The 27,978-nt window shown below is 35.8% G+C and overlaps 1 protein-coding gene across 1 annotated transcript; it reads right to left on the bottom strand.

Annotated features, from left to right (window-relative positions):
- Positions 1-79: 79 nt before the first annotated feature.
- Positions 80-25,448, bottom strand: DSC2 (desmocollin 2). The gene is made up of 14 exons (XM_074339732.1): positions 25,242-25,448; positions 18,022-18,106; positions 16,949-17,148; positions 15,885-16,004; positions 14,548-14,703; positions 12,813-12,957; positions 11,653-11,819; positions 7,026-7,282; positions 6,764-6,906; positions 4,261-4,488; positions 3,101-3,340; positions 2,656-2,777; positions 1,087-1,377; positions 80-427 (listed from the first exon to the last, which is right to left on the bottom strand). Exons 1-14 carry the CDS (start codon positions 25,308-25,310, stop codon positions 230-232), a joined length of 2,421 nt encoding a protein of 806 aa, XP_074195833.1. The 5' UTR covers positions 25,311-25,448; the 3' UTR covers positions 80-229.
- Between the last annotated feature and the right edge of the window lie 2,530 nt (positions 25,449-27,978).

Below are 27,978 nucleotides of genomic sequence, written 5' to 3'. Positions count from 1 at the left end.
GATCTATTTGGGTGGAAGACAAGCAACTGGAAACTGTGTAAGAATTGGGAGATTTGTGCAATTATTTACAATATTTCGCAATAAATGTGCATTTCGCTATAGAGAGCCTATCAAAATAAAGGGGGGAAAGCGCCAAACACAGCATCTTCTATTTTTCAAACATTCTGGCTTTTAAGTTTTTTCTTTACGTGATAAAGCCACTGACTTTTGTGGACTTATTAGAATGCACTCATCTCCTTATGCATGTTTCTGCTAGTGTCCTAAATTTGGGTTCCAAATGATCCAAAAATTCAAGGCCATCTTCTTCCTGCCGCTCACTGCAACAGCCCACAGAGCCAGCCACCGAGCCCTTTCCTTCGTAGTTGTACATGAGGACGTAGTCTTGAGCATGCTTATGGCTGTCATCTTGATTACACAGCTGGACCTTCTGCCAAGGGAAGAAACACAACATATTTTATTATTATTATTTTAAGCACCAAAACTTACTAACATAAAAATAATGGCTTTGATTTACCTTTCATTTAATTTTTAATCAGAGTGTGTCCTCTAATGGATTCCTACATACAAAAAATGCACATGATTGATCTGTACCATAAATCACACTATAAATTCACTACTTAGCATGTTTCTAAAAGTTACACATGTGACAGCAAGTATACAAGTGTTCACTTTAAGTAATCATTACTTTCCCTTCAAAGTGATGGCTAAAGGGAAGTGCATCCATTACACTGAACCCAAATCGACGTGGGCTCAAATCTTTCCAGACAGGCATAGTGAGTGCACAGGCTAGAATTATCTTATATTGCACTTCTGATTTCTAAGACATGACTTCTCAGGTGGGAAACCTGAACACAAAGTCATGAGAAAAAAAATTAAATATGTCACATTATTTCAGTAAGAACTGAAAATCAAACAAAATGTGAGGAGAAGATCTGCATCACATCTGAATTAAATCAAAATTCAGGAAAACAACTTTCCAATTAGTAGACCAGTAATAAAAAACAAAGGTCAGGCCATTAAATTGTAATTATTTAGAAAGTCGAAAAGCAATCACAATAGATTTGTAGGACAAGTAGGGAAACTCACTTCACCAAGACGAGGCTGAGTGAAATGATGCCACTCCGATAAAGTGCATCTGCCGTTGTCCACTTCCACATGTCCTCCCCTGCCGAAATCCAGGGTGTGCTGTCCTCCTCCCTTACACAATTCCAGCGTGTGATGATGGCCGACCCCCTGGCATGATTCCAAAGTCTGCTGTCCTCCTCTCACCATTTCAATGGTCTCCTGCCCTGTATTTTTCACTCCCGATCCCATGGTGCCACACATTCCCTGAGACGAACTGCCCACGGCATGGGTTGTGAAGCCATTCACGGAACACTGAAACAAAGCAGTTTTCATTAGGGAAATACAGAGGAGAAAAAAAGTAAGGAAAGAAAAAAAAAACATGCAAAAACTGACAGGAATTTTTTTGTGCTAGAAGGTAAGCTCTTTGAGGGCAAGAACTAAATCTATCTGAGCAATCCTGAGTACTTAACTATTGCAACCCCAGTACTTCATGAAGTACAATAAGCAAATTCTTGACGCGATGTAGTCTGCACTTTGAGACAAATCAGAAAGCTTAATGTATATTCCTTCTTTAAAAACTTCTTAGAATACGTACTTCAAAACATTTCAGCATCTCAAACCTCAAAATCAGAATTCCAGTACTATTGTATCACATGTATCTACCCTTAGTTCAAATTCATTCCCTTCACCTACTAGGGCAGAAACAGAAATAATTATCAGTATTTTTATTCAGTGCCTAATCTAGTTCCCCTTCTTCTGAAACAAAAATAATAGAACTAAAGTTGCCACAAAAATCTTAGCTGCAATAATAACTCCTTGCGATTGAAATAAAAATAAATTAGTATGAAAATGAGAACACCAGCGTTTTGGCCACTAATTTTCTATGCTGCATTTTTATAGGAAACTCTTAAGTTTTATTTTTTCTAATACATTCCTAGATGCCAACATTCTTTTGTTTTCTAAATCTTTCCTACTCTAATCATCGATCATGCTTTTTGTGGGGAATTTACTTGTTCCTCATCCACATAGTAGGCTAAAAATCAAACCTGCAGCAGTATAGTCACTTGCTGGCATTGCTGTTTCATATATTGGACCTAAGTCTCCTTTTTAATCCACATTAGAGTCTGAAAGACTCCAATAAAGTTCTTCTCACACTGATCAAAGCTTGCAGTCATTTTACTGCTGTTGCCAGAAAACATTAAAACAATTATGCTAATGATCTGTGAATAATTAAATGAAACATTTTTACAACACAAACAGCAGTTTCAATATATAAAAAAGACTGAGCCTAAAGTTGAACTCATGAAACATTTAAGTAGAAAATAATAATGACATGTTGAAGTTTTTTTACTATTAAATAACACTATATGGCTAAATTGAAATGCCATCTATTGCCATGGGAATCCATGTCATTTTATTTGTTCCATGGGACCGATGCACATGGTGTGTGTGTGTGTGTGTGTGTGTGTGTGTGTGTGTGTGTGTGTGTATAGTTACCTGATTTCAAAAGAACTTGGTTCAGAAAAGATAATTATAGTTAGCCAAGCCAATTTATCCTTTATGTTTATTTTAAAAAGACAAACTACTCACCACTTTGTCATCTCCAGGTGCTTCAGTGTTTGACACAATAAGGTTCTGCTGGGCTAAATCATCAGGAATTGGTTTTGGCTTTTTGGCCCCAGTAGCCCCACAGACTAAGGTAAATAAGATACCTGGAGGATGAGAGAAATTACTTCAGTTCATCATAAAACAATATGGAGTTATCAATTTATGATTTATGAGTTTTCCATACAACAGAAAACTCTTCCTTATATGCCACAAAGACGTGCTAACTGCTGTATTTCTGGGTTAAATTTTATGTTTATGCTCAGTAACACTAGAACTATAAATGCACTTTCGACATACACATTAAATATGTGTGTTAAATAGAAATACAGCTAAATACCAATGAACAGCTATAGATAACAGTGTTGATGTAAGAATGTATCTTGAAAGTTATTTTAAGGCTATTATTTGAGTTCATAAAGGGACTTACAAAATAGCAAGGCTATGCCCAACAATATTGCAAGGATGGCCCATTTTCCAAGCTTTAGTTGTGCACCACCACCTGTCCTTGGGTCTACGCGATATGCGCAGTCAGCTTCGGTAACACAGTCACATACAATAACATTTAACGGAGTGACATGGGACAGGCCATGTTTATCTGTAACTCTGACAGGCACTGTATATGATCCAAACGGAGGGTCATTTTGATAGAAAAGACGTGCTGCTGTATCTGAAAGAAAATAAAACCAAGCATTATAGAAAGTCATTGATTTCTCCTGAATATAAATAACTAGTGATAGGCTAGCCATCAAATTTCCCTTCAAATAGATATTCCTAATGCAATGGCACAACTGCTACAAGACTGTAAACATGAATGGACTGATTAGAGATAGGCCTAGAGAGACCCACTTCCCACCACACTAAAACTGAGAAACTTGCCTTTTTTCATTGATGATTCCCACATGGTAAATTACTCTTATATTTCATCAAAAAAAAAAGTATTTTAGTGTGGGAGGAGGATGAAGAGGATGAAGGGGGTCAAATACATGGTGATGGGAGCAGACTAGACTTCAGGTGGTGAGCACACAATGCAATATACAGATGATGTATATATAATTGTACACCCGAAACTTATATAATATTATTAACCAATGTTATCTCAATAAATTGAGTTTAAAAAAGAAAAAAGTATTTTAGATGTCCTGATGTTGAAAAGGACAAAATATTGTTTACAAATACATACCATTTGCCATAAGAAAAGATGAAATACTGCCATTTGTGACAACATAGACGGATCTTGAGATTATATGCTAAGTGAAGTAAGTCAGACAGAAAAAGTTGAGAACCATACGACTTCACTCATGTGTGGGATATAAAACTGAAAGCAACAAAGGAACAAGACTAACAAAGAAAGAAACAGAAACTTATACAAAGACTTATACAGTTTGGTGGTTACCAGAGGGTAAGCTGGAGATAAAACATATGGTGATGGAAGGAGAACTGACTCTGGGTGGTGAGCACACAGTGAGATATATAGATGATGTATTACAGAATGGTACACTTGAAATCTATGTAATTTTACCAACCATTGTCACACGATAAATTTAATTTAAAAAAAAAGAACAAAGGAAAAAAAAAAGAAATACATACCATTAAGTTTTGTCAGTCTCCACATTCTCTCTATTTCTGAATCAGAAACACTCTCTAAACTGAACCGAAAGGGTGGGCCATTTATTGCATCATCAGGATCAAAAGCAACAATCTCTGGGGAGGTCATGACGGTTTTGCAGATTATCACTGTTGATCTAAGTATTAATGGGCCATTATCGTTCACGTCTTCAAGGATAATTCCCAGAATCCCAGTACATGTTCTTCCATCTAGAAAATCGGATACAAAAATTCAATTTTTTAATGTTTTGAGCTTTCACTAGGAAATTTTACATTGAAAAAAATGTTTTTACATATTTATTAGGCACTGTAACATAAATGACTAACATGCACAGTCACAGGCTCTGTCCTTAGGGAATGTTAAAAGTAAAACATTATCACTTTCAAATGGGTTGTACAGATAATAGTTGCTATTTAGATTATCATTCATTCACTAAATAGCTGCAATAGATGTGGAAACTTTCATGGAGGTAAGTTTTGACTGATTTTCAAAAGGAGAAAGGAATAGGGTGCAGACAAGGGCATTTTTGGTATATTTAAAAGCACAAGGAAATTTGAGGAGGTGGAAAAGCACAGCACGCACATCTGTGTCCTAGACATAATGAAGGGGAACGCAGACTGGGGGGAGCTGACATTGCAGAGAAGAGTCAAGGGACCCTAGGGAGCTTGGAGTTTAATATACACAGAGAAAGCACTTAAGGTTTTGGACAGGGAAATTAAAAGGTAGAAGATGTGTATTTGGAAGATTAGAACCAATATAGTATATGGAAATGTTCGAAGGGGGGAAAACCCAAAAGTAGAAAATCATTTGCAAACCAAAATAATCATTCTGGGATGCAGCCTAAAGAATTTATCTATGTAGTCCATAAAGACTTACCGAATAACTACTTTGTACAGGGCACTGTAAAATATGGGGGATTCAAAGGTGAAGTGGTCTTGGGTCCACTCAAATTAGTAATACAATTAGGATGTTCGAAACTGAACACAAATCCAGGATTCTGTCTGTAAATCGTTTATTCTTTCTGCTTAATAAGGAGGCCTTGGACATCCTTATTAAGGGACATCCTTAATAAGGGGTGGGTTACAAGCTGAAACAACCTGTGCCATCCACTGTCTGGGGCTGTGTCTTATATGTAGCTGCTGGCCTACGGAAGCTGGAAGATCAGGCAGAGCCCCGTAGTCACACTCTCGACGAAGGCAACAGAAACTATGATATTTCCAGCACCAGCATGGGTCAGGAGCCACAGCCCACCAAGTTAACAACTGGTTCCAAAAGGTGGCCACAGAAAAGGATGAAGTGGAAGCAAATATAAGACTGCTAGTTAAGATGGGATAAATTGGGAGAGAGGAAAAAACAAAAACAGAAAGCAAACCAAATACCTGCCACTTAATGTACGCCTGAAAATTAAAATTCCAGAGAGAGCAAGATTAATGCTAAGAAGGAAAGCCAACAAAATTGCCAATCAGAAGATTAATATACTTCATGCAAGATATTTTCGAAACATGTATATTTAGCATCTTCAAAGACAGAAAGAAGGGTAATTGTTTAAACAATAATGAAATTATAGCTCAAATTCCAGTAGAAATAAAACAGCAACATTCATCTAATAGAGACTCTAAAGGAAGAGAATAAGTAGAATGGCAGGGGAGAAATATTTAAAGAGATAATTGTTGGGAATATCCCAAAATTAAAGAAAAACTTGGATCTCTTCCATTTTAAAATATATTCTGACTGCAGTGCTAAATAAATAAAAATATATGCATTAATTTAGAAAGAATTGGAATATCTAAAACTTCTAAATTCTAATTTTGCAAGCTGTAGTGCAATAATTTGTTTACTGTAATTAGTGTATTTATTTTAAAGGGGCACAAAGTTCAAATGTATGTAATGGTAAAGTTATATTTTATGCACTAAATGGATCTCATATAATCATTGTGTTCTTATTTCTTTCCATTTTGTAGGACTCAAAGAACATGATTTTACATTTTATATGATTATATGGATTTGTACTGTTTCTTTGTAATTTTATGATACACTATTAATCATAGCTATGATTTATTTTTATATAATGTCCCTAATCAGAATTCTAACCCCCACACACATTGTTAGTTTCCTGTAAGAAATAGAACTGTTTTCTAGGAGTACAATATATGGCAATAAGTATGTTCTCTCTGTAATGAATCTCCCTGCCAAAGTTAATATTTTAAGACCTATGACTAGATAAATTGAAGCTAATATGACTAAATAAATATTTAAATTGCATACATTTTAAGTAATTTCAAATAATTATTTAAATTTCATAAATTATTAAAGTTTCAACTAGTTCTATGACTAAATTATTTTATAATTACATCTAAAACTGAGGTTGCTATTAGAAAGCACATGAGTTAACATATGATAGCCAGCCTCTCAATTACTGCATATACCACCTGGGGAGAAGTACATTTTGAGAATGTATACAGCTGACTTAAACAAAGTTCTTACCTTTGTCTGATGCAAGGATTGTTACATTATATATACCATTTTTGATAGACTCTGCCTCTCTATCCAAGCTTCTGAAAGTTGTGATTGATCCCGTGTTTTCATCAACAGTGACCCAGCCTTTTGGATCATTTATTTTCTTATACCTGTTAATAATGATGAATTAAAATAACTAAATGTATCTTAAGCCAAATTAAAATACTGGTATCAAAATAAGTTACAAATTTTAAAAACATGGTAAATTTAGAGTTAAAATTATAAATACCTGATGCCATTGCTACTTCTTGTTTCTGGGTCATATGCTTTGTATCCATCAATCTTTGTTTTCACTGGTGCATTTTCTTTAATTCGCACAGTTTGTACTGGAGGGCTACACTCGGGGCCTTCATCCTGATCTTCTACATTAACAATAACTGTTGCCGTGCTCATGGCTACTTTTGAACTAAACTCTTTAGAATATGGAGCTTCATTAACTACACCAATTTGCAGGGTCACCTGTTGTCTTTCTTCATAATTCAGTGGCTACAAAAGCAAGCATGTTGAAAATCAGTTCAAGACATTTAATATCTGGCAATGCTAACTAGTGTGTATAATTAGTTAAATTGGACATATGTAAGTGCTGTATTGGGAACAGTCATGAGAATATCAAATATATACCCAGAAATGAGGTGGTGGTGGGAGGAGGGCAAGCCTTCAATTGACTGCTTAATTGGTGAAGCCAGCAAAAAAAAAAAAAAAAAAGAACGAAAAGAAAACAACAACAACAAAAACAAACAAAATGTTCTGCAACGGCAAATTTAACACAAATATTAAGTTGGTACACAAGTAATTGTGGTTTAAAATGTTAAAAATATCGCAAAAACCACAATTACTTTTGCACCAACCTAATAATATCATAGGTCCTGATAACCATTTCAGAAAGGATTTAATGAAGTTGTTTCGAGGTTAACACTTGAGGGGGTCCATACACTAACCAACAGTTATTTACCATTCCATTAATATTGGGACAGCTTATCCTACCCTCCGGAGATGAATAAAATTATTTCTATCTGATTTGGGGTAGAAAACATGGGTCAAATTTTATAAAACATTTTTAAGAGAGGAAAGACAAGAAAATAGAAAGCTTATTGACATTACACTCTCCTCCCCCCCTTTTTTCTCTTCTATCCTAGTTACTTCCCCAAAAAACTGGTAGTACAGAGTTTAATGGAATGTTGTTTTGTTTTTGTTTTCGTTTTGCTTGAGAGTAAGTGAAGCAATTTTCTGGAAGACTGAAATTGTGTCAGGTCTTGGACTTCACAGAAATAAATTTACTTCTTAGAATGAATAACAAGGTTTAGGGCAGGGGTTGCATGAAGAAAGAGACAAAATTTAAAGGACATTTCTTTGCTGTTTTGAAACAGAGAAATTAACCCACAGACTACAGCTAAATTTCATCATTGTAAGAAAAATGGATTTATCGTTTTTGATCCATGCTCCTTGTGAATATGTAAAAAGTAGAAAATCGATAGACCCAGGATCGAATCACGTTTTAGTTACAGATGCTGCAGATATAAGCCTATGACTCAGTTCAAAGCCAAAGGGACCAGATCACTTCATGGGCTAACTGTGGTTCTTGAATTAACAGTGAATTCTTCTGAAATGCTGTAGAATAGTATTAAAAAGAGGTTTTAGAAGTATTTACATCTTTGAACGGCTGAGGACTCCCATTCGGAACCAGTAATGTACACTAGATACAGACCAACAGGTCTACAAATAGCCTCCCCGTGGGTCTGACCAAGAGTAACTCATCGTTTGGGAAATTCAGTAAATATGTGGAGGCTCCCTGACCCAGCTACAGAATGAATGGTCTGGAAAATGGGAAAATTTGGCACTGGCCCACCGGCATTACAGTTTTTGAATTAAGAGATGTTGGTTACAAAGTGAACACTATATCATATTATTTGAATATACACATACTCATATATATTTTTAATCATGACTTTGTTTCCTCACGTTAGTAATTTTCAATTAACTTATGAAAACAGAGTAGTTTCTCAAATTTAAACTTCTACTCATAGAATATGGAGTCAATTAACTTTAAGTTTCTTTACTCAACAGAAAGGAAAGGTCAAAGCAATAGTGCATTTTGCATTGCCCAGTAATAAATCAAAGTCTTTCTCTCCTATCCAAAGCACATTCTGTTCAAAAATACATAGCAGTGACTCTTATACCAGTCTTATAAGAAAACAATAAGTGCAATGTCCTCCTGTAAAAAGGATAGATTTTAAATATTTACATTGATAGAAAGATCATTAAGTTAGCATAACAAGGCTCTCGTCATAATTTTCCTCTCTATGGAAAATAGAATCTGGTTCTTAGGACTTTCCATTCATCAGAGATTGTAGGAGGGTTATCACTAGTTAAAAAAATGTGTTTCTCCTTATAAAGATTTTATTTATCATAAGTAATTGAGATATGGAAGGATTATAAACAACACAATAATGCCTCTAGGACCTATTCAAGATTTGATGATAAAAGAGGAATTGGTTTATAACCGACTTTTCTTGAGCACATAAATTCTGTAAAAAATCTGTATAATATGTAAAACTGTAACACTCATTCATCCATTCAATTATCCAGCAAATGATTTTGTATCCTTCACTGGCACATACAATAAAAATAAATGAATTTATAAATAATAACACAAGTGCTAGTTCCACTTGAAAATTTCCTTAAAGATGCAGTAAAAAAACGATTAATTTTATTAAATTTCAACCCATAGGCCAAATGAAAAAATGGGAGATATGCATGCAGCACTTCTGCAGCATAACATAGCATGGCATTTCTCACATGAAAAAGTACTTGTGTGATTGAATTATGAACTGATATGACTGCTGATTTGTTTATTTTTTTATAGAATGCCATTTTTACATAAAATAACACCTACGGTTTTTCACATTAGTATATTTGGAAGACATTTTGTCAAACAAAGTGAATATATCACTTCAAGGAAAAAAATTATTCGTTGCCAATAACAAATTGGAGTGCTTAAGCAAAAATGAGAATTCTAGAAAACTTTTATCAACCACTGTGATATTAATGGAGGTAAGGAGGTGATGTTTTCAATATTGTTTAATGACATATGTTAACATTTGGAAGACCAGCATAACGTAGCAAACCAGTATTTTCCAAATGACTAAAGCATGTAACAAAATCATACATGGGTAAACTACCTTGTTTCCCCGAAAATAATACCTGGCCAGACCATTAGCTCTAATGAGTCTTTTGGAGCAAAAATTAATATAAGACCGGGTCTTATATAATATTAAAATAAGACCGGATCTTACATTAATTTTTGCTCCAAAAGACGCATTAGAGCTGATGGTCTGGTTAGGCCTTATTTTGGAGGAAACAAGGTATGCAGACATAATACAAGATAGACCAATGGGTTTTAATGTAACAAAGTATAAAAATTCATCGATGAAGCTTCAAAGTGCACATTGCAAAAAACATTTAGGAAACTACCACCTGTCAAGTTTTGGTGTAGTATCAAAGAAGAATATCCACAATGATCTGAAATTACTATTAAAATACTCCTCTTTTATAATTTCTTATCATGTTGGATTTTCTTTATATATAAGACTACAAATTATAACAGACTGAATCCAGAAGCAGACACGAGCATCCATCTGCCTTGTATAAAGACAGGTATTAAAGAGATTTGGAAAAATGCATAATGTCACTCTTCTCACTTAATTATTTATTGTTTTGGAAAATGTAATTATATTTTATAAAAAATTTCATGTATGTTAACGTGTAATATATTTATTATCATTTTAAATAGGTAACTAAATGTATATTTTAAACCTTTATGTTTTAAAAACTAATGGAGTAAATATTGATAAATACAACCCACATAAACATAGGATCTTTGAAATCCTCAATAATATTTTAGAATGTAAAGGGATCTTGAGATTAGAACATTTGAAGACCACTGCTCTATTCCATGAGAGAGAGAGAAGGGGAAATGAATCTCATGTGAAGTTTTAGGAATCAAAAAAATATCTGATAAACATGTTTTATCATATTTTAAGATTAAAAATTATAAATGTAGTAAGTAGGCCTTACAGATAAACTGTTATAAGAATTCAGATGAATAAATGCTTGGTGGAGAAGGTAATAACAAAGTGAATAAATTACTAAACTAGGATAGTTGTAATGGAAATGTACAGAATATAAAAGTAAAATAATTTGGGAGGTAATATCAACATGCTTTGGAAAGTGATTTGATCTAAGGGACAAAGGAGACGTCAAATACAATTTGGAGAATATGAATTCAAGGTCGCAATTGAAAATTTATTAATAAGAAAAGAATGCATTAATGTAATTTTGACTAGAAAACATGGGAAGAGAGTATGTTTAGAAGGAAAGAAGAGTTCAATTTTAGATCTCCTGCATCTTAGGTACCTGTGAAACATTCAAATACATATTTCTAGCAGTCAATTGAAATTGGTAAGCCAGAGCCTAGAGAGATATAGACTCTTACTCTATACAAGGGGAGGAATGTAGATGAACTTACTGAGGATGACATGATGCAGACAGAAAAAGCACTGGTATCTATAGATAGAAAATTCCCACAATTCCACAAGTTTCACTTTTCATATTTGGTACTTGTTTTTAATACTATAAATATGTTTATATTAAGAAAACTGTTTTTATAAAACATAATTCAACAGAGAACGAATTAGAGGTTCACAATTAGTGCACTGCATGGTTCATCAAAGTACTTAAAATGGTAATTTTTCTAAAATTAGATTTATAATATGCTTTTCAAAAACACATTTATAGGTGATATACAGCTACTATTAAGTAAGCATGTGTCAACCAAGTTTTGTTAACATTTATGTTACCTCTCTGTCTAGCTGAGATGATGTCGTGGTGATCACGCCTGTAGTTGGATGCATAGCAAACAGGGTGGGTGACGCTGGCAACTGCTGGAGGATGGAGTACTTCAGGCGTGTGTGCAATGTGTCAGGTTCATCTTTGTCAGTTGCACATACCTGTCCCACGGTAGAACCTACATATTGAAAAATCCTCTTTAATTTCCAAAACTTTTCCATTTTCAACTTTCTCTTTATTTCATTTCTCTCCATCTACCTCAAAAATGTTTGGGACCACTTAATTACATATCAGCTTTTATAATAGCTTTTTAACTTTATAATAGCTTTTATAAATTTGTAGATTTCTACACGAAGTATCACTTCCTTTTAAATATCCCAGCAGTCTAACATTTTGGAATTTGGTGGCCATTTCCATATTTACTGTGTTTAATGTATAATTTTATAAACACTGATAAAATCCTTCTGTCTTTGTATTTCTAGACTAAAGAATTCTAATTAGTTTGTAACCTTTTTCTAGTTGTAAGCTTATACTTAAATTGATCATATGGGTCAGTTTTCTCTGAAAATTCTTGGGTTAGTTAGCTCTCTCTGGAGGAAGACTCAAAAACTGCATTCTGCCTTCTAGCTAAAATGGTCCATTTTCACAAGATTGAGAAAACATTTGTATTAATCTCCATGACCTTTATGACCATGCCCAGAATATTATCAATCATTTAATCATTGTAGAACATCAGTAGATCTCTTCAAGTCTAAGATTTCAGTTGCTCAATGGCTTATTCTTTTTAGAGTTGGTTCTCTTAAAAAGTATTTATTTTATCTCACACAGGAAGGCGAAGTAACATTTACTGAGTAACTCCTATTTTTCAGGCACTGTGTTTGGCATTCCATGTTTATTATGCTTCATTTAATCTTCATGACAATCTTGCATATTGATATCCCACGTTACAGATAAGGAAAATAAGGCTTGCCAAAATTAAGAAAATTGCCCAGGGTCATAGTACCTGGCACAGTTAGCTAGTGAAAGGCAGAGTAAAACTCCACCCAGAGCAGCCTGATCGGCAAATTCCTTTTCCTTCCCAGCAGGATATGCTGCCTTTTTATGGCACAGTGAAACGCAGTTTTTGAATTGAAACATCTAGTTGCCAAATGTTGTTAAAGAGGGTACTCACCAACTCTGCTGCCTTCAGCAACTGTAAAAATGTAAGTTGTTTCTGTGAAAACTGGGTAGTTATCATTTTCATCCTCAATTTTGATTACGAGGGGCAGTGGAAATTCTGGATGATATCCATCTGGAGTTGTTGCAAAGGCAACTAGCTGTGAAGAGAGTAAAATAAGGAGAAAAGCAAAAATAATCTATCAAAATATGGTTTAAACTAGCATTGGCTTTAATTTGCAGAATGCTCAACATGGCAGTATGAGTTCTATCATTTGTACTGTATTTGGATGTAGACATAACCTTAATACCACAAGAGGTGGTTAATTTCATGGTGTAGTACACTATTTTATGTTTCAATTTGTCTAATATAATAACATAGATAATTTTGGTTTTCTCACCATTGCTGTATTGTTGTTCATGAGTGTAATGGTTTTTATTATTATTTTCCCAAAACAGTCCTCAGGAGCATTTTGTTTTGTTTCAAAGTTTCAGGTGCATAGATTTTAAATACAGCTTTCTGCATCTTTTTTAACTTAGGATTCTTAAAATTCCAAATTTCCCATGTGCAGTTAATTGAGATATTTTCTTTTTTACTAATTAGGATTTTAGATATACTGATGGTTAGATTGAGATAAGTGTCTTCATACAATTTTTTTTTAAATTAAAAAAGGGAAATCAGGGTCAGCCCGGTGTCTCAGGAGGTTGGAGCTCCGTGCTCCTAACGCCGAAGGCTGCCGGTTCGATTCCCACATGGGCAAGTGGGCTCTCAACCACAAGGTTGCTGGTTCGACTCCCGCAAGGGATGGTGGGCTATGCCCCCTGCAACTAACAATGGCAACTGGACCTGGAACTGAGCTGCGCCCTCCACAACTAAGATTGAAAGGGCAACAACTTGACTTGGAAAAAGACCTGAAAGTACACACTGTTCCCCAATAACGTCCTCTTCCCTTTCCCCAATAAAATCTTGTCAGAAATAGGACAAGTGAATGGCTGTGAATTGTGTGGGGATATAATTTATTTCTTTGGATTTCATAGTATTAAATTCAATTTGTTTTTCTCGTAACAGCTATTATAGAAAGAGCAGAACAACACAGGTCTTTAAAGGGCCATGTTGTGGCAATTCTAACTCTAAATATTTAATTCAAAGTTTGCATGTCCATTCAGTTCATTTGGTCTACTGATGAATAATTAACTATTCCAAAATAGATGTGAACTAATTAAAATTGAGGTGAGCAAAATGACCTGTTGGGAAATCAATACATTAGGTTAAATTCTTACATCATTAACTCTCATACTACCATGGGAAGTACGCAGATGAAGAAAAGACTAACTAATCTTAGTTAACCATTGTCTATACTCCTTACTTGCTCACAAGTTAACCCTCTCCCATTGCAAAGGTATTGAAGTCTAACTTCTAAATTTCACTTACCTCCTATGGCATCTCTCTCTGTACCATAAAGAGTTTCACAGATCTTTTCTGCCAACTAAATAACTGTTTTTCAAAGTGGGACCCATTTTTTTCTTTTGGGAAAAACAAATAAACAAAAACTAAAACTATAATGCCCATACTTTCTAACAGAATCTAAAGCTATTTATTCTATAAAAATTATTTTTGCTTCAAACCAAGACTAAGCTGTCAGATATTGCAAGAGCATAGCTGACAAACTCAGAAAACAGAAATGGGTAAATAAGAATCAGAGACAAAGTAGCCAAGATTAATAATTACTAGCATAATACATAAACTTTACCTCAAAAGAGTCATACTGCTCACGATCTACAGGACGAGTACAATACAGGTTTCCAGAATCCCTCTCTACATAAAATAAATTCATGGGTTCTCGGTCAACTCCAGGCCCTCTTATAGAATAGTATATAGTGTAGTTTTGCGCTGTATCAGATTGAACCTAGAAGGTAGATATTATATACATGAGACAAAATTTTATTTCAGCAAAACTTTCATCTATATTGTTATGCAATCACATTGCCATGTTTATTGAAATAACTAACCACCTTCTTTACATCTTAATTTTCCAGAATAACTAAGGAATACTTTAAGGGTTAAATGGTACTTGCATGGACCAGACATCTAAGACTTGTACTGTCTTAGGAAAAAAAGTATGCTGAGCATGAAAATTTATCTTATTGTCATTTTTTTTTTTAAAACGTGAATTTTTATTTTATGTGATACAATATTTGAGACCCTACATTTAAAGTGTTCTGTCTGCAGGGCAAAAACTTGGAAAATGCTTTCCTTAATTAGTTTTTGTTATCTGTCAGCATCTTCTTTATTATAGGAGCTTAGTGGGGTGGGGGAATGGATGAGAACAGAAATGGCATAATATCCTGGCAAGTGTGATACTCTGGTACCTGATTCACAATGCAAATTTTTTCCAAGTTATTTTCAACCTCTTTGTAAGATCTTGACTATGCATCAGGATGTAACAGAATTATTTTCTAACAATTTCTTTCTCAACTTTAATATGTTATTCTCTCAGCTGCATTAAATTTGGGAGCAAGATATAAAGGAGGATCCTCTCTCACCCTTTCAAGAACTGAGGGAAAACAAACCCAATTTATAGACTGAATGGTAGAGACCACTGACAGTGAAAGATGGCAAAATGATTTGCTAGGGTTTCCACTAAAGTAAAGTGAGATAGAAAATGTGGATCCAGTCTGATTTAAGCAGTGGACTTGGGGATAAGCAATAGACAGGTGTATATGTCTTTCCCATTCATGGCTTTTGGCCTTTTATCAGCAATTTCATGCTTTATTATTGAAGATGTTTTGGGGTCTTCTAGATTATACCGAGGCTCTGTGATACCCTTGTTGATATAAAAGTTCATTAAGAAATCACGTGTTTGAGAGTGCTAGATGGGTTTTACAGTTTTATAAATGGCTTTTGCATGACTAAAACTGCAGAAAAGTTTATGTAGGTATAAAGAGATATATTCATATCCATATATTAAAATATGACACACATATTCATTCATATATTCATACACCGTTCATTGTCCAAATTAAAAAGAAAAAAAAAAAAAAAGATGGAAACCATAGACTTTCATAGTGGAAAGAAAGTAAATTGTACCTGTTGAAGAAAAAGTGGGAAAGGACCCAAGGAATTCTCTACCATTGAACAAGGAATCGGAGCCCATCTTCTCTTGGCACGTCTTAGAACCTTTTCTTTAGAATGACTTTGCTGTTGTACCTCAATTTAAAAGACAGAAAGAAATAGTAAAGTCAGTAACTACTTTATCCTCAAACATTAGAACTATGATACATCCTTCTCCTCTCATGAGGATTCGTTGGAAAAGTGTAAGACCACAGTACTGCTTAAAAACCAAACTAAACGTCAACAGTGCAAAAAGATAATGAAGAAATAACTGCCCTAACCATTATCACAGCAATTCTCTTGGGAAAAAAAAAAAAAAAAAACTTGGCGGGAATATGGAAGAAAGATGAAACTAGAAGCCTAGAGGCAAAATTGAAAACTAAATAAATAAATAATTTTGCCACATTGCCATGCAAAAAAATGGAAGAAGAAAATGCAAAGAAAATAAGTAGAGCATGTGCCCTTCTAAGTTTAGTATAAGCACCTTCCACTCACCAACAACTAGGAAGAGCCAGGGAACCAACAGAGAGATCTGTGTCAGAATGAGGAGAGAAACATGGTGACAACTCTCAAACTGCTGCAGTGAGCCAATGGTTGAAGAGAAGTCATTTTGATCTTGGGTGTCACAATATAATAAGCATGCATGAGGTCCAAACCTCAATAGAAAATAGTCCTCTACTTTCCAAGACTACAAATTACGCTAAGATAACATGAGGCCTCCAGAGATAGAGGTTCAACACATTTTTGAAAATCTATTCTACAGTAAAGATCAAGAAATGTGTCTTTCTGTCTAAGTTCAAGCTCTCACGCTGTAGCATATCCCAATTTCTCCTTTTATGTCCCAAATGAAAAGGAATTACAACCTCGAATTAACTTACGTTGCACAATTTCCCATTTGAACACTGTTAAACTGTGTCATGGTTTTTATTCTTCTTCAAGCTAAATTATCCCATATCCTTCCTGATTCCACATCTTCCCTGGCAATGTTAGTTACACCTGAAGAAAGTACTTTATTATGCTTCATTTTATAGTTAGCATACCTTTGTTTGATGCTCTAAAAGGACAAGTATTTTCTTCTCTTTCCAGTTCTCACTGTTGGAAAGAGATATGGTAAAATTTCTCTTCTCTGAGGACAAAAGGACAGCATTTGTTGTATAGACTGATCCATCTTCTAAAATTTGGAAATCAGGATCACTTGAATGAACTAAATTTGCAGATTCAAAGCACTCCTTCAGATTAACTGTAAAAAATACATACAGCAATCATGTACAAGGTAAAACATAACAATATATAGTTTTAACAGTAATCTATACATTTGGAGGGACGCAAGAAACTTAAATTAACTACACTGACACTTGCAAATTTTTCATTTTTTAAAGAACATATGAACTCTATGGTTAATTAAGTTCTGCTAAACGCATATATCACTTCTAATACCTATTTCACATCCTTTTCAAAAAGAGATATTTGTCTTGAAATAAAGGCATGTAAATCCCACTATCTAAATATTTAAACCAACAACAAAAAACGTTTTTCTTTATTAACTGTAATTAGCTATTGAGTAACATAAAAATACATTTGATGTAAGTTAAACAGAATCTAGAGGATTAAAATTGGCAGTTATTCAATTAAAATATTACTGAACTCTTTACATCTATTATTGAATAATCATCATATTCTGTATTCTCACTGGTCTAAGCAGTTATGCAAAAAAATTAATTGCTGAAAAAACAACACATGAATGTCAATGTTAATCAGATGCCAAAATGTTTTAGGATAAAAATCTGAAAGCAATATCATTAAATTCAAGAAATAGTTTCAATACTATTTCTCAATTTCATAAAAGCATGTTATAACATAAACCATATCCTTCAACTAGCGTAAATGTTAATACTTTTATTACTCAAACTAAAATTTTATCTACTTCATATAATCATGTTTTTCAATAAATAACAATATTCCTTTCATTGGAATGACACCATATGCATTACAAATGATATTGTACTACATGAGTTCTAACTCTTAGTTCCAATACAATTATCCTTCTAAAAGTTACACTAATTTTACAAGATCATACTAAGTTAGAACTTTACATATTTTGGCAGTTTCTTACCTCTACCAACAAATTTCTCAGCATCTAGTTTGGAGGGAACATGTAGTGTCACTTTTTTGCAAGCATCACAGGAAAACACTAAGATCTAAAAAATCAAATCAATATTATGCATAAAAAAGATCCTTTTAATGTATATATAGTTTATATAAATTATAAATTTGTATAATTATAAATCAGTTTTTATAATTAAAACAATAACATAAAAAACATACACTGGAGTAAGAAATCGGAAAAAATTATGTTGAGGGGAAAAATAAAATAATAAACTAAGAGTCATGGCTCACTCGTTCACAAAGCATGTAAATTCAAAGAATTCCGTACCCTCTTGGGCTTTGTTTCCTGTTCTGTAAAATAAAGTTAATAATAATTTCACTAACTTAGTGAGTATATTGAGGAAACAATGACAACCTACATAAGAGTGCTGAAAACTATTAGGAAGGCAGCACAGGTATGTACATCGGAAAGAGAAACAAAACCAAATGAATGAGCCAGCAAAGTATTTCAATTAATTGTCAATTGTCTAAATGAACTATGGTACACAATCAATAATATCCTAAATAAAATCTCAGTGTTTTTAAAGAGTAGCATTAACTAACTCATTGTCGTGGAGTGATCTGGAGAGGATTTACGTACGACCTCACAGGAACAAGCACATAACTTTGAAATACAAACTTATTGTGAAAGTGTATCTTCTCATAAATGAGAATTAAGGCCATTTTAGAAAATGTTTCACTTAAATTTTTTAAATGAGTTAGTGGTTTATGGTGAACCAATTCCAATGCAATATATATTTGAACACACTGAAATTTAATTCCGTTCTTTCTGAAACTTTACAATGGTTGCTTCTGAGATTCACAATATTTTTCTATAGTTTGATCTAATGCAAGATAAATTAAACTAGAATTTTCACTGTTGCTTGTAAAATCTATAAACATAAATTAAAATCAGCAAAATTTGGATAAAAATTTTTACTTCCAATACACATTAAAGAACCTTTAATTATCCAATTTAAATTACACATGAAGGATCAGGTAAAGCACAGATTATATTTCCCTTAGAAATTAGGGATGGATACAATAAAGAGAGTGTATTTGAACCGGATTAAAAGACGAGAGGAATGGTCACTGGTTGCATAATTGAGAGAGAATAGGAGTAGAGTCAGATGACTGAGGATTCCAGCTCAAGGTGACTGAAGGCATACATTCACTTATTCATTCCACCAACATTTATGGGTTGTTTACCAGAAGCTAGGCAGGTTCAAAGGCTACAGCAGTGAAAAAACAAAGCCCTTGGTCTCACAGTGATGACATTATAACAAGAGAAAAAAAACTAATCCACAAATGCACAAAGGTCACATAATACCAAGAGATAAATGTTCTGAGAAAAATAAAGCAGGAGAGATAGCGACAAAAGGAAGACCAGAAGCTTGAATGAAATGAGGAAGCAAACCAGTTCATTAATGGGAAGAGTCTTCCAGGTGAAGCAAAACCAGAAAAAGAGCCCTGGAAAGAGATTTCACCTGGTGTCTTGGAGGAACAAAACTGAGGTCTAGAAGTAGAGTACAGTGAGGGAAGAGTGATAGGAAATGATATGAAAGAGAAACAATCAGGGGCATATCACACAGGGTCTAAAAGGCCATAGCAAGGAGTACAGATTTTATTCTGAGTGCAAAGAGAAGCAACAGCAGGATTAGAAGCTGCACAGTGGCATAATCTGGAGAGCACATACATGGAATCATTCTAGTGGTTATGTGACAATAGACTATAGACAGTAAGAGTGGAAGCAAGGAGACCAATTTGGAAGGTACAAGAGGAATCTTAGAGAGAAAATGATGACTTGGACGAAGGCAAAAATGGTGAGAAATGGCTGAATTAAGACAATACTTTGGATAACGGTGTCGTGGACATCCACTCATTTATGCATTCAACAAACATTTATTGAATCTTGACTATGTATCGGACACATAGCAGTAAACATGATCGCCACCAACACTCCATTTAAGAGTAAGGTATATTTGTAATTTCAGTAAAATAGGATAAATGCTATGATAGGGAAGTACAGGGTGCTATGAGAGAGTGGGGGGAACTAGCTTCATATAAGAGCCAGGTGATGGCACCTGAAGAGTGACTACACGTTGGCCATGTCAAGAGGAAGCAGAACTGATATGTCCCAAACAGGAATAGCATATGCAAAGGCCCAGAGATGACACAGACCTGAACATGAAATGTGGAATAACTGATGCTTGTAGCACAAGAGGGACACAAGTTTAAAATGGATTCAGAGAAGGGGATGTGAGACAAACTGTGAAAAGAATTAACAAAGTATATGGATCTTATATCTTCAAGAGAATAAGAAACTAAAGATTTGTTTTAAGCAGATAAATTACATAAGCAGCTTTCGATTTGAATAAGGTATGTCTGATCAGTGTGAAGAATGGATGGGGGAACAATTTTCATTTCCAATAATGGCAGCTAGGTCATTTGGACAAACCCCCATACTAAAACTGAAAATGATGGATACATTTTTTTTAATCATCCTAAAACATTTAACAAGGAATTGCAAAGCAAGAACTAAGGATACAGCTTGGCCATAGAGTGGTAAACCGAAACAACTTCTAATCTGAAAAGATTTGACTCTGGTTTTTTGGACTCCATAGAGAGTGAAATCAAAGTACCAGCTGGCCTGAGATAGAAGACAAGAGCGTCTCACATTAACCTGGGACCCAAATGCAAAACCTTCATTGTAAGGGTGAGCTGGTAGTAAACTGGCCATTGGATGGATTCGTGATCCACATTCATACCACTAGTTTGGTCTAGGAACCTCAAGCCATTAATTAGCTTAACGGAAGTCTGGTATGTGATCACCACCACAGATGCTGTAAGATATTTGACCAAATTCAATAACCATTCTTAGATTACAAATTTTTAAAAAGTCACCCCTCCAATAGGAATTAGTAAGTACTTCCTCAATACGATTTTTGTATTATATTATAATCACACCAATAGGAAAGCACTAGTGATAACCCCACAAAACTCAGAAGCAATACAGGCTTTCCAAGATCATTATTTATAGTTAACATTGCATTAACGTATGTCACGCAAGAGGAAGATATCAAGTGGCATATGAAATAGAAAGGAAAAGGCAAAAACAAACAAACAAACAAACAAAAAACCTCTATTTGCATTTGGTATGACTATTTGCCTGGAAAACCCAAGCAAATCAACTGATAAATTACTATAAAACAGTAATAGGGTCTCAGTAAAGGAGCAGCAATAACTATTAAAATACAAAAGTAATTAGTCTTCATGTATATAAATAAAACCAGTTAAATAATACAATGGAAGAGAAGAAATCATTGCAAAAACAATAAAAAGTTAGAATGCCAAGGAGTAAACTTAACAAGAAACATGGAAAGCCTATTTGAGAAAAATCTGAAGACGTTCTAAAGAACACAAAAATAGACTTGAAAAAAAGAAAAATACATTATTATTTTGGAGAAAAAAATCAACAACACAAATGTATCAATTTGCATTAAGTTAAATGATAAATTTTATGATCCAATAAAAATCCCAGCAATATTTTTTTCTGGAACTAGACAAGCTAATTTAAAAGGTCATAAGGAAAAACAAATAATTAAGAATAGACAGGAAAATTATGAAAGAAAAGTAATGGAAAGATATTAGCTCTAGCATGTATTAAAAGATCCTATGAAGTCTCAATAATTAAAACAATGAAATATTAACATGAAAAACAAAAATATTCGATGCACACAAATTGGAAAGGAAGAAATAAAAGTTTCTATCTGCATTTGATATAACTATAGATAGTCCATAAATGTAACTTTATTACACTCACCAACAATCTATGAGATTTTCTGTTTCTTCACATTGCCAACATAGTATATTGTTAAACTTTGGATGTTTCCCAAATAACAAATGACATTTCAGTGCAGTTTTAAATTAATCTTTTCTTATTTTGAATGAGGCTGACATTTTTATGAGCCATTTTTATTACTTTATGGGAATTTTTCATGCCCATGTTCATATTAGACTTCTTGATTTACCAAGAGCTCTTTATATATTAGATTAGCCTTTTAAAATGTGATCTGCAAATAGTTTTTCCAACTTCATCAGTTACCTTTGACTTTGGTTATGATTTTTTGTTTGATTTGATCTGGTTTTCTGCCATGGACAAGTGTTTGTATGTGATTTAAAATAATTGATTTTATCAATTTTAATAAGTGGCTTTTGAAATCTGAGTTATAAATTGACCTTCTTGACCCCAAATAGAAATTCACCATGCTTTCACCTACTATCTGTATGGTATCGTGTGTAATTATTTAAATCTTTCATCTGTTTGGAGTTTTCTGTGGTGTTCTGCATGAGGCATGGATTCAACTTTACCTTTTGCCAAATGACTGCTTAGATCAAGTACTGCAGTCTCATACATAGTATAGTATAATATAGTATACGTGTGTGTGCCAAAAAAAGTATACACATTTTAAGAAAGGAAAAAACTGTATTAAAATTGTAACGTTTAATATGTACCAATAACAAAAGATGAATACAAGTCATGTGCATATATTTTTTGGGCACCCCTGGTATATATATCCTCAATGATGTGATATGTCATCTATAATAAAATAGCTTTCTATCTAGTCACACGCAAACTTTATGGAGGGGAAAGGGAGCTGGAAATGTCTACCAAAATTATAGAGTCATTTACACTTTTATGTGCCAATCCCATTTCTGGTAATTTGTTCTATTGATACACCTGCCCATATATGAAATAACATATATATAAGTTAATTCATTGTGACATCATTTGTAATAGCAAAAAGTAATAGCAGAGGTAATGGATAAAAGTAAAGATATCCATGAGATAATTCTGAATGTAGATTTAATGGGACTTAAAGATGAATTTAGGGGAGGGAAACAGGGAGGAAGGAAAAACAGCTTCCAGATTTTTTACTTGAGGAACAAGGTGTATTGTAGTGGCATTTATTGAAATATAGGACACTAGAAGAAAAGCAACATTGTTTGGAAAGATAACAAATGCTGTGTCACACATCATAGTTAAGTAGAGGCTTACAAAGGCCTATTGTTCAACGAAGATATCAGAACTAGCAAAATAAATTTAACATATGTAGGCACCTGTATGGTATTTTAGGGATGACCTAGAATAGGGAGTCTGATTCTGAGTGATCAGGAATGTAAAAAAAAGGGGCAGAGGTCGAGGGTGAATTTCAGGAATACAGGTGCAATCTGCAAGGTGGAATTTTTTAAGGAATGATTCGGATTTAACAATGAAGATGCCTGATGATCTTAGAGGGAAGCTGCATTAGGTGCTTAAACAGAAGCCAGAGTCCAAGTGGTGAAGACAGCCGTGTGTGTGGGGTGAGGCAATTTTAGGAAGTGGGGAGAAGCTGATTTGTGGAAATGGTGAAGGATAACTTGGGTGTACCAGGAACAGGAAACGTAAAGGTCGTCCCCAAAAGTCATTCTTATTTAATACTATCTTCTACCTAAATAGTCTTTTCACATCTATCACGCTTGAGGCTCACAACCACAACAACCGCCTGAGGCTGGCGGAGATTCTGTGCCCAAGATCATGGGAACAACTTGAGGGCCTCACATTATGCCTTCCAGCTTGAATGTAACAGAATGAGGGGTTCAGCCCAAGCCCCTGCTCTTTTTCTCTCCACCCCACTTCTGGTCAATTACGCTTTGAAGCCAAGGAAGGCCCCATCATGGGGATTATTCAATTTATTTATTCACTGACATCAGCTTTCTTCTAAAAAGGATCTAGGATGACACCCCAGAAAGTTGTGTAAGGATGTACCAAGCAATACTATTTATTGCCCTGTGCCTCATCACCTCTATTCCTTCAAAGAACAATGACCAATGGTGTAAAAAGAGGTGGCAACTTTATTAGGAATCTAACCAAAATTCACTCCTTTGTCATCAACTACACATATTGTGACCGTTATTTATTCCATTCTTGATTTCCTCAACCGTAAAATGTTAAGGCACCTAGCCTCTTCCATGTTATTAATGTGCGCCCGCGGATTTAAGGGTTTGAAGTCCACAGGGTTCTTTGGAAAAGGCATTCTAATAATAACAATAACTACAATTCCATTACTTAAAATTTTACGGAATTCGGTGTAAAATGAGAGCGGTAGAGAAGGGGAAATTACCCGACTATTTCAGCCCCCAGTTCCACCACTCTCCAAAGGAATCTTCCCGCTGTCTGTCGGCAGGATTCGTTCCCTCGTCCTTCAGGTTTGACTGGAGCCCCAACGCCTGAGGCTCAACGCGAATGGACTCCAGCGACCTGAACACGCTCTAGCTCCGTGTCTATTTAACTTTTCCCCTTCCAGGAAGTCCAGTCTGGGAAACCTCTGATCCCAAGGGCTGCTCCCTCACACTGGATTCCTGGGCTTCCCGGACCCCCAATGAGATCCCAGTCTTTTCTGCCAGGCACCGGGGTTGTCCGTAACCAAATAAGGCCACCCCTCCCACTCCCAGCTCAGGGTGGGAAGGGTTTTCGCTATTTTGTTTTTTAAGGTGGGAGGGAAGCGGGAAGGCAGGGGACAGAAGAATCCAGATGCCTCCGGGAAGCAGAGATCTGGCTGATCATTTTCTCCAAAATTAAGGGGAAGGTATCCTCACATGTTGACAAAAAATATGGAAAGTATACAAAAGGTCACCTAGGGCCCGCCCATCTACGGTGTGTAGGAACAGAGGATCGAGGCCACCGCCACACACACCAATCCCCCCTAAAGGCGCGCAGTCCTCTTCCCTAGGACCTAGCTTTCCGTGGCGTCCGCCCAGAGGCTCCCCCTTTCCGTGGCCTGCACCCGCACCTTTTGGGGGAAGAGCGAGAGGCGCCCAGAAGCAGCGCGCGCCGCTTCGTGCTCGTACCCAAAGGCCACGCTTTCGGATGGGCGTTTGCAGCTCGTAACTCCGTTGCTACCTGCCTGCGCTGATCATATCTACCGGAGACACCTTCTCCTCCCCTTAGGGATCACGCTCAGGTCGCCATCCCCATTCTGTGTGCCCTCCCCCACCCCAAACAACTCCATTTTTTAGCCAGCCCAAGGCCAATTAACACCCGCTTTGCCCGCCACCCCCACCTACCCCTGCTTCCAAAGTGTTCCCCTTTCTCCCCAATCCATCGGAGCCCCCTCCCGAGAGCCGGTGGCCCGGGTAGCCACTCACCGTGAGGGTCAGCAGGAGCTGCCGACAGAGGGCTCCGCTCCGGAAACGTGTGACTGGGATTGCCGCCATGGGAGTACTCGGGGCAGGTCGCCGGCCGAGGCACCGGAGGCCGGGGTGGGAGGGTTTGGCCGGGCGAAGGGCCGGGGCCAGGGTGCTGGCTGGGCTGGCGGCGCAGCAGGAGTGCGAGGCCGAGGAGGTGGAGCGCAGAAAGAGACGCTTTTCTTCTAGGTTTCTCTGAAGCGTCAAGGGGCTTTTCCTTTGGCCGAGGGTGGGGCTCCAGGAGCGTCGGAAAGACACCGATCGGCCCCTCCTTAGTATTTTCTTAAGTCTTCATTTCTTTAAGAACGCAACAGGTGGGAACTCCCTCTCGCCGCCACCCTTTCACCTGTGCTAGGTGTTTCTCACCAGCCGACGCCACCTATATGCCACATCTTCCCACCGCCCCGGTGTCCGCCTGGAGGATTAACAGCTGGCCCTGCCCAGCAGAAACCCTGACTATACAAAGACTCACTTCCCCAGCGTCCGGACCGCGGGAAAGGGCGCGGGTCCGAGCGCGCTCCCGGCCCAGACTCCGCCCCGAGCACTGCCCTGTAGGTCAGCAGCTGGCCCTAGTCTGGAGTCAGTCATAGACCCTTAAAGACCGCCCGCGAGCTGAAGAAGTCTGATTTTATGTCACAGTTTTCCAAGGCTCACCTGTGAGAAGGTTGACTCCAGGGAGACTATTTTTACAAGCTCCTTGCTGGAATAAATTTACTGCAGACATCCAAGTACAGTTCAAACAGAGTTTTCATCTGTAGCACACCATTCTTTGAGGTCTTTTTTTTAAAGAAATTTTGCGGCCAATATAACAATGATACAAGGAAATTACCGTAAGTTAAAGACAATTAGACATTATATATAATTATATCATTATATATGTATAATTATAATTTTATTTATATATACAGAGGGTGCCAAAAAATGTACACACATTTTAAGAAAGGAAAACTGTATTAAAAGTGTAATACTCAATATATATCGATAACAAAAGATGAATACAAGTCATACATTTGACGTCTACAATTACAAGAGGTGCTCAAAGTGGTTACCATCAGCGTCCAGACACTTCTGATTACAGTGAACTACTGCTTGAGCAACATTGACCAAAGTGTCCACTTGTATACGTTTTTTTGGCACCCCTGGTATATGAATCCAGACTACAAGAAAACAACAAAATCAAGGGCGAGTTACTATGGAAAATGTATTGCTTGAACTACTAGATGTTGGCTAGTGTGGGCTATTGATTTTCTCTAAGATCATCTCTTGCCACATTTAAAGCCCACCACTGGCTTTCTTATAACTCATCTCCTAAATTGAATTCCTGGACATCTAGTGAAGATTTCTCTCTTCTTTTACTACCACCAAAACCAGAGTTTGTGGTGAGGAAAAAACAAAGAGAGAGAGAGAGAAAGAGAGAGAGAGAGAGAGAGAGAATATTTGTGTTTTAATTTGAAATGTACTTAAACCAGGTGAATTACTGCAGCACTTAACCTGGAAGATTAAAACATAAAAGCAGGATGCTTTCAGCTTTTCAGAAACTAATGACAGGGCATTCTGACTCATCCTTCTGCACTTCTTTTCAATTACTGGCTTAAATCTGGAAACTCTGACCACAAAGGAGAAACTTGTCTGTTCCATTTCGTTTGGTCTGTCTCCTCAAGAAGGTTTGGAGAAACCTGTTTGCAAAGCCAACCATGACACACCATTTCAGTTCTTGAAAACATGTAATACCATAATACACAGAATCAAAATTACAATCATATTGAGCATATACTTAAATTCATAAGTAATGTCAAACATTACATGCCTTACATTCTACGTATTAATCCCATGCTAATACATGGGACTAGCGAATGCCACATAATGAGCTGTTCTGTTTTCTTCACATACATAAAATTTATCATTGAAGCTTTGCTAATAAAATAAGCGTGGGTCATCAGCCTGAGACTATAGTTGACAACCTTCTGTTTCCATATTTTTTTAACCCTCATGTTTTTCCAGCAATGATTTCATAAACATGCCTCATCCTACTAATGATGACATCATGATAAAATATAGAGAAGCAAGCTATTTTTTTCAGGTTCTATAAATTTACTCAGGCTATCATCCATTTTTGACAATAGGACAGTTCTAACCTCTTGCCTACCCTTAACCTCTAATGCCTTAAGGGTTGCTCATGTTTTCCTCATTTCAAAAAAGGGTGGAAGAACAATTACAAAAGAGTTTATCTTAAATATTTATTTTCACACTAGGTAATTGATTGAGTCTATTAAAATGGTGTTGTTGTTTGTTTTTTTTGTTTCATCATGAAACTTTTTTAAACAAAGGAATGAAATATAATCTACTCACTCCAAACAAGTGGCCCAATTTATTGATAGTGTTTACATTAGACTACATGATCACTAAAATGAATTTCTCTACAATACAATTTTGAAACAATAGGTACAAATTTAAAGAGACAATGAAATATGGGTAGAGGATTTTTCTTTTTAAAGAACGACTTCTGCCTGTGAAGATTATTCTGATGACTTGAACTGCTTTTTTATTGTGCTCTAGAAAAGGGTGAACTGGAACAAAAGTCAAGAGTAACTTTCCTTATGTCTTAGGCTGCTTAAGTAACCTTTCGGGCTTCAGCATTCCCATTTGTTAAGCAATACTGGACACCATCTATGGTCACTTCCATATCTAAAACTAGTTC

The sequence above is a fragment of the Rhinolophus sinicus genome, linkage group LG09 (genome assembly GCF_036562045.2).
Source record: "Rhinolophus sinicus isolate RSC01 linkage group LG09, ASM3656204v1, whole genome shotgun sequence".
Taxonomy (NCBI): domain Eukaryota; kingdom Metazoa; phylum Chordata; class Mammalia; order Chiroptera; family Rhinolophidae; genus Rhinolophus; species Rhinolophus sinicus.
The sequence above is the reverse complement of the archived record's forward strand: the minus strand, read 5'-3'. Positions and strand labels throughout refer to the sequence as shown.

Bases quoted from the DNA above. Each gene is read 5' to 3' on its own strand.
- DSC2 (XM_074339732.1), bottom strand. From the start codon at position 25,310: ATGGCGGCAATCCCAGTCACACGTTTCCGGAGCGGAGCCCTCTGTCGG. The intron at 6,907-7,025 runs GTATTTATAATT...CATTATTAACAG, and splicing joins AGAAGTAGCAATGGCATCAG to GTATAAGAAAATAAATGATC. The intron at 2,778-3,100 runs GTAAGTCCCTTT...CTCATCCTCCAG, and splicing joins GGGCATAGCCTTGCTATTTT to GTATCTTATTTACCTTAGTC.